The 7,669-nt window shown below is 55.6% G+C and overlaps 1 protein-coding gene across 1 annotated transcript; it reads left to right on the forward strand.

Annotated features, from left to right (window-relative positions):
* The first annotated feature begins 607 nt into the window (after positions 1 to 607).
* On the forward strand, positions 608 to 2,599 carry PSMB6 (proteasome 20S subunit beta 6). The gene is made up of 6 exons (XM_077746600.1): positions 608 to 747; positions 1,153 to 1,220; positions 1,550 to 1,681; positions 1,799 to 1,928; positions 2,121 to 2,265; positions 2,385 to 2,599. Exons 1-6 carry the CDS (start codon positions 646 to 648, stop codon positions 2,525 to 2,527), a joined length of 720 nt encoding a protein of 239 aa, XP_077602726.1. The 5' UTR covers positions 608 to 645; the 3' UTR covers positions 2,528 to 2,599.
* Positions 2,600 to 7,669: the final 5,070 nt, after the last annotated feature.

The following is a 7,669-nucleotide window of genomic DNA, read 5'->3' on the forward strand; positions in this document are numbered from 1 at the left end:
GAATAGACATCTCTCCAAAGAATATGTACAAATGGACAGTTAGCACATGAAAATATGCTCAACATCGCCAATCATTAAGGAAGTCGGGGGGGGAGCCACACAAGATGCCACTTCACGCCCACTCGGAAGGCTAAAATAAAAAGTGCACGGAGGCAGTGAGGCTGCGGGGAAGTTGGAAAGTCAGGATGCACACAGCGCTGGCGGGTATGTCAAACGGGGCGGCTGCCGTGCAAACTGTGAACTCGGCTCTTCAATGCTAAGTGTATCGCGTCTGCATGGCCCAGCGATGCCACGCCTGGTATATCCTCCGACGTCCACATCTAACGGAAATGAAATCAGCGCTGTCACCCTAACGCAGACACGCTCGAGTCTGTGTCCAAGACTGAAGCGCGACTCCCATCGGATCGAGTCAGTCCCGCGCAGAAGCGGAGGCCTTGCACGCTGCCCGCGGCGCTTTTCGGCGGGCCGGCTTGCCACGCTGCCATCAAGCGCTCACTGTCGCAAAATATCCTTCCCCGCACGACTCTTTTCCCTGCCGCCGTCAACCGTGACTTAGCTTCGCCCGCAGACGGCTTTAGAGCGCGACTGAAGAGCGTGACAGAGCGCTTTACGACAGTTGCTTTGTGGCAGCGGCGGCGGAGGAAGATGGCGGCGGCCTTAGTATCCGCTGGAGGAGCGGGGTCCGTCCCAGCCTGGGGTCCCCAGGCTATTGCCCCCGACTGGGAGAGCCGGGAAGTCTCCACAGGGGTGAGGAGGCCCCCGGGGTCCGGGAGATGTGCACGCGGCCTGCTGCGCTGGGACGATGAGGCCTGAGGGGGCTGGGGGACTGGGGGCGCGGAGGGAGGTGGCGTGATGTGCTCTAGCCGGAAAGGCGAATCCCGAAGATGCTGGCGAGCGGCGGGGGGTGGAGGGGAGGCTGAAGCGTGCAGTGCTGGCATTTTGCGCCACGGGGGTTTAAGGCCGGGACGGGCCTCTGGGGATTTGAGGATTGTGGCATTACGTGGGGGAGTTGGGGCCCCCCTGAGCTTTGATAACCGGTCGGTGGCGCACGGCTTTCGTACTCCAGGGGCCGGACGGAGGGCCCACTGAACGTTTGTGTATGCTGGGTTCTGGGAAGAGGCCCCGACTCCCCCCTTTTCTCCTTCCCGGCAGACCACCATCATGGCCGTGCAGTTCGAAGGGGGCGTGGTTCTCGGAGCCGACTCGAGAACGACCACTGGGTGAGCTCAGGACACCTGCGTGCCGGGTCACCCCACCTCTCTCTCCCTTCCTTGCCTAACAGCCCATCCTCACCCTGCACAGTCCACCGTGGGAAGGGCGGGTTCTTCCCTTCCTGGAGATTAGGATCTGCCCCAGCTCCTCCTCCTCCTCAGTTCCCCCTCCTCCTTTGCTGAAATGTTTGCAGCAGTCAGTTGTCCAGCCAGCTTCAGATGGGGCGCGAGCTAACCGGAAATGCTGGAATCCTGTTCTGAGCCCTCTGGGTGGGTCCTAATGGGATGGACGTGGGACACCACCGGGGTCGCCCCCGCTCCGCTCTGTCATCCCGCAGGTCTTACATCGCCAACCGAGTGACCGACAAGCTGACCCCAATTCATGACCGGATCTTCTGCTGCCGCTCGGGCTCAGCAGCCGATACCCAAGCAGTAGCTGACGCCGTCACTTACCAGCTTGGTTTCCACAGGTACCGGCGGGCGGGGGAGGGGCAAGAATCCGAAGGGAGCTGGGACCCCCGAGCTGCTAAGTGGTCTCACTGCCAGGTCCTGACAGTGGCTCCCCTGTCCCGCCCCGCCCCCGCTAGCATCGAGCTGAATGAGCCTCCGCTGGTGCACACAGCAGCCAGCCTCTTTAAGGAGATGTGTTACCGGTACCGGGAAGACCTGATGGCAGGGATCATCATCGCGGGCTGGGACCCCCAAGAAGGAGGGCAGGTGAGACGCCCCCACCCCCCATCAGAGCGCCGGAGCCATGCCTTTGATCCTGTCCCCACCCCAGCCCTTTTCTGATTGTCTTCCCGGTCTCTACTCCCTAACTGTTATCTCAGACCACCCGCACGGACGGGTGTGTGTACATGTGTCGCAGAGGGTACAGCTGATGACTTGTCTCCTCCTTCCATCTGCCAGGTGTACTCGGTGCCCATGGGGGGTATGATGGTCAGGCAGTCCTTTGCCATCGGGGGCTCTGGGAGCTCTTATATCTATGGCTATGTCGACGCTACGTACCGGGAAGGCATGACCAAGGAAGAGTGTCTGCAGTTCACTGCCAACGGTGAGACCTTGGGTTTCTGTGAATTGCAGCCCTCTTATCCAAGCCAGGCCAACGTTCCCCACTCCTTAGAGTGGTCTCAGCACCTGACCCTGACCCCAGCTTTCTTCCTTTGTTCACAGCGCTGGCTTTGGCCATGGAACGGGACGGCTCCAGCGGAGGGGTGATCCGCCTGGCAGCCATCGAAGAGGCAGGGGTAGAGCGCCAGGTACTTTTGGGAGACCAGATTCCCAAGTTCACCATTGCCACGTTACCGCCTCCCTGATTCCTAGAATCCTAGGCTACAGTAAGAGACACCTCGCAGCAACGTCAAGTTCAATAAACTCCCGGTCAAAAAAAAATCCGCTTTGAGGTTCTTTTCTTGACCTCAAGCTTGAACTCGTTCAGCGCACGCCTGTCTGTACGGACCGCTGCTCTAGCTGGGGGGGGAGTTGAGACAAACCTTTGCAAGAGTGGTTTTCAAACCTCTTTCTCCAGACCACCTTCCCCCACACTTCCTTTCCTCCCCCACACCCAGGTCCTTGGGACACCAAGGTGTGGATGAGCTGGAGGCTCCCAGCCGATGTTCAAGCGCAGGGTGGGATTCTGAATCCCAGGTGTCCCTGGGGTTACCTCCCCTCGACCTGCCTCCGGTCAGGGTCATGGTCCCCTCTCTCCACACACATCTCTGTCGCCTCATCTGGCCAGGAGCAGCAGTGTGGCTACGGTGGCTTTGGGGAGAAAGGTGGGCCTTGTCTGCAGATGGAGTTTCAGACAGATGTCGGGTGGGTGGGGGAGGGCAGGCCCGGGGAGTGCTGTGGGCCAGCGCTGAGCGCTGTCATTCCCGGGGGCGTGATGGAAGTCAGTCTTCAGCCGCCTGGACAGGAGGCTGAGAGCAGACTCTGGCCCCCAAGGCTGTGCCCACTCGGGCCGCGGGCCTAAAGGAGCCCAGGGGCGCTTGTTAGCGGCACCCGGCTTTCTCAGCCTTGCCTCAACTTTCCTCCTCTCTGTGGATAAGGGAGCTGTAAAAACCACGTTCAAAAACTTTGTTCTAGAATCTGATCCTGCCCTGGAGGCTCCTGGAGGTTACACGAGAGGCGGGCAGGTGTGGGATTAAGTGGAAGAGAACGGAGAAGGACCTCTGACCCCGAGTATATAGTCCCTCAAACGTAATATAACCCATAGACAACTTTTGATTCTTTTGCAAAAGCTGATTACCCAGTCCCCCTCCCTCGAGGTGTCGTGGGTCCCTCTCTGGCCCTTACACTCTCTGCCTTGAGCCGAACAGCATGGCCTGGGCACTCCCCGGCCCTGGCCCGCCGTCGCCTGCCGCTCCTCCTTAAGCCATGTCACCTCAGTCCTCTAGGGGCAGGGCGGAGCGATTCGACGGCTCCCTGCGCTGTGCTCGCTCCGCGCCCCATCTTGATGCAAGCCACCATCGCGCCTTGTCTGCGGGGTGGCGACAGCCCCCTCTGTGGCCGTTGCTTCCACACCCGCCTTCTCTGATCTTTTCCCATAGAGCCACCAGAGCAATTGTTTTTAATGTTTTATGTTTTTCTTAGTTTATTTATTTTGAGAGAGAGAGGGAGGCAGAGTGTGCAAGCAAGGAAGGGGCAGAGAAAGAGGGAAGGGAGAGGATCCCAAGCAGACTCCGCACTCAGCGCAGAACCTGATCCGGGGCTCGAACCCACAGACCATGACATCGTGACCTGAGCCAAAGTGAAGAGTCGGACATGTAACCGACTGAGCCCCCAGGCGCCCCGACTGCAGTGATCTCTAAATGTGAGTGAGAGCGTGCCGTCCCCCCGCTTGGCCTGGGATGGTGGGGAGGGTCCAGTATACTGTTTTGCGCATCCCTACCATGGCCACGCAACCCAGCAGGTCCCCCAATGTTGACAGTCTAGTCCCCTGTTTTTCTCTCTTCCCTTGGACCTCAGGGGCTTCACACTTATACTCGCTGTTTATCCAGCACAGAACTCATCTTCCTTGATTTTTATTTTTTTAATGTGGGTTTTTTTTTTTTTTTTGAGAGAGAGAGAGACAAAGCATGAGCAGGGGAGGTCAGAGAGAGAGGGAGACACAGAATTGGAAGCAGGCACCAGGCTCTGAGCCGTCAGCACAGAGCCCGACGCGGGGCTCGAACCCATGAACTGTGAGATCATGACCTGAGCCGAAGTCGGACGCTCAACCGACTGAGCCACCCAGGCGCCCCTCCTCTTCCTTGATTTAAAAGAAAAAAAAATTTTTTTAAAGTAATCTCTATGCCTAACGTGGGCTCGAATTCATGACCCTGAGATCAAGAGTTGTGTGCCCCATAACACAAACTTTTTTTAATTACTAATTTATTGTAAAGTTTATTTATTTTTGAGAGAGTGAGAGAGCAAGGGAGGGGCAGAGAGAGGGAGGAAGAGAGGGTGAATCCAAAGCAGGCCCCCCACTGTCCGTGCGGAGCCTGACACGGGGCTCGATCTCAAACTGTGAGATCATGACCTGAGCTGAAATCAAGAGTCAGGGGCTTAACCCACTGAGCCACCCAGGCTCGTCCCCTAAAATTAACATTTTGTCGAGCAGCTTTAGGTTCATGACAAACTGAGNGGGTGCCATGTAACCCGCTCCCCCCAGTGCTCTTGGTACCACATAACCCTCTCCCCCAGCACCCTGGGTGCCACGTAACTCCCTTCCCCAATGTTCAGGGTTCCACATCCCCCCTCCTCCCAGCGCCCGCCGAGCTCTCTCTTAGTGCCTGTGTTTACTTACTGTCTTCGTCCCCTACGGGTTGAGCTCCGGAAGAACAGAACGGTCTCTGCTTGGTTCACTGACGCGTCCTCAAGGCCGGGCGGGGCGGGGACACTTGTATTTACTGACCGATGCTTCCTCGCCTCAGNCACAGCACCTGGCAGCTGGGAGTCTATTTAACGACAAGGTGGGGATGGCCGTGGGGCCAGACAGGGATCACCGAGAAGTCTGGGGAGGGGAGGTTGCGAAGCTTCCCAGAAGCTCAGCCCCCGGGCGTCCCCATCAGATGGTGGAGTCGTTGGCCGAGGCCGGGTCGTGCAGCTGGTGGCGGAAGGAGAGTCGGGCTTTCCTGCTGAAGTAGGCGCCAGACCCTAGGGAGGGCGGCCCTCCCTCAGCCCCGGTGGGGGCCTTGGCCGGGCTGGGGTTTGGCTCTGGAGGGGCAGCCGGATCCAGGCCTGAAAGGGAGATCGGAGGAGGAGGAGGGAGGGGGTCGCGCCCGTGGTTTTCCTTTGGGCCCCGCGGCAAGGGCCAAAGAGGCCGGGGAGACCGCCTGGGCTCCCAGGGTCCCGGGAGTGGGTGCAGACAGCCCGGGCCGCTTTCGCCAGCCTGCGACCTGGGTGGGCACACGGGGCGCCACGCGGAGGGGCCGCTTGCTGGGATGCTGCTGTCACCATCTCGAAGGTGCTGACGCTTTTCTTTTTACCAGGGGGCTTCCCTTGCTCCTTCTGCAGCAGGCCCTGCGGGGACGGCNAATGTGGGGCTTAAGTTCACAAACGGTGAGATCATGACGAGCCCACGTCGGATGCTTAACCGATGGAGCCACCCAGGCGCCCCTGCTTGCATTTCTAAATTACTTTTATCGAGGGGCGTCTGAGTGGCCCCGTATGTTAAGCATCCAACTTGGGCTCAGGTCATGATCTCATGGTTCATAAAAGAGTTGGACGCTTAACTGACTGAGCCACCCAGGCGCTCCTCAGTATAACATTTTCAAGATTCATCCATGTGGCAGCATGTGCCGAAGCGCCATTCCTTTTTATGGCTGAGTAGTATCCATTGTAGGGATTGTAGGAATGTAATACATTTTCTTTATCTGTCCATCAACTGATGGACATTGAGTGGTTTCTATGTTTTGGCTATTTGAATACTACCACCTCGAACATCCACGTACAGGTCTTTGTGTGGACAATTCTTTTGGGTCTCTACCTAGGAGCGGAATTGTTGGGTTCCCATACAGTAACTCTACGATTGACTTTTTCTCTTTTAATTAAAGGAAAATTGTGTCTCTCTCTCAGAAATAAATAAAACGTTAAAAAAAAAAGGAAATTGACACACAACATTACCTTAGTTTTAGGTGTACAACACTGTGATTGGACAGGTCTATGCATTATCCACAAGTGTAGCTCCAACCTGTTACCACACATGCCGCCATTACAGCGTCACTGGCTGGAATCTCTGTGCTGAACCTTTCATCCCCACGACTCCTCCATTCCATACCTGCAGGCCTGGACCACCCTCTGCCCTTCACCTGCTTTGCCCCTCCCCTCCCCCCTGCCCTCTGGTAACCACCAGTTTGTTCTCTGTTTTCTCGATCTGTTTGTGCTTTGTTTGTTTTGTTTTTTACATTTTACATGTGAGAGCACGTGATATTTGTCTTACTCTGTCTGACTTATTTCACTTAGCATTATACCCTCTAAATCCATTGATGTTGTCGCAAATGGCAAGATCTCATTCTTTTTTTACAGTTGAGCAACATCCCTGTGTGTGTGTGTGTCTGTACCACTCTTTTTTGTCTGTTCACTGAGTGGACATTTAGGCTCTTTCTGTATCTTGGCTATTGTAAATTATGCTGCTATAAACATAGGGGTGCATGTATCCTTTTGAATTGGTGCTTTTATTTTCTATGGGTAAATACCCAGTAGTGAAATTACAGGGTTGTATGATATTTCTCCTTAAAAAATTTTTTTGAAATGTTTATCCTTTGTTGAGAGAGACAGAGACAGAGCGTGAACAGGGGAGGGGCAGAGAGAGAGAGGGAGGCACACAATCCGAAGCAGCTCCAGGCTCCGATCTGTCAGCACAGAGCCCGAGATCCATGAGGTCATGACCTGAGCCGAAGTCGGACGCTCAACCGACTGAGCCTCCCAGGCCCCCCCAGAGCACTGTTATTTTAAACACACAAGCCACAATCTGGTTGAAAGTGTTTGTGATACATTTATCTGCTAAGGGATTTGTCTCCAAAATATACAAAGAACTCAATTCCATGACAAGACATCATTTTTCAAAAATTACAAAAAGACTAGAAGAGACAGTTTGCAAAAGGAGATGGTACAAATGGCCAGCAAGTACACGAAACACGGCCAGCGTCGTTAATCGTCGGAGAAAGGCGAAGAGAGCGACAGTGATTCAGCCCAGTCAGCAGAATGGCTAACGCTGAAGGGATGGAGGACCTCAAATGCTGGCCAGGCCGAGGAGCAACTGGAAGTCACACACACGGATTCTGGAAACCAGCTTGGCAGTGTCTTCTGAAGTGAAAATGCACTTATTTTTATTTTTATTTTTTTTAATTTCTAGGAGAGAGAGAGACAGCGTGAACAGGGGAGGGTCAGAGAGAGGGAGTCACAGACTGAAACAGGCTCCAGGCTCTGAGCTGGCAGTCAGCACAGGGCCCCATGCGGGGCTCGAACCCGAACCG

This window comes from Crocuta crocuta, unplaced genomic scaffold, assembly GCF_008692635.1.
Source record: "Crocuta crocuta isolate KB4526 unplaced genomic scaffold, BGI_CrCroc_1.0 scaffold139, whole genome shotgun sequence".
Taxonomy (NCBI): Eukaryota; Metazoa; Chordata; class Mammalia; order Carnivora; family Hyaenidae; genus Crocuta; species Crocuta crocuta.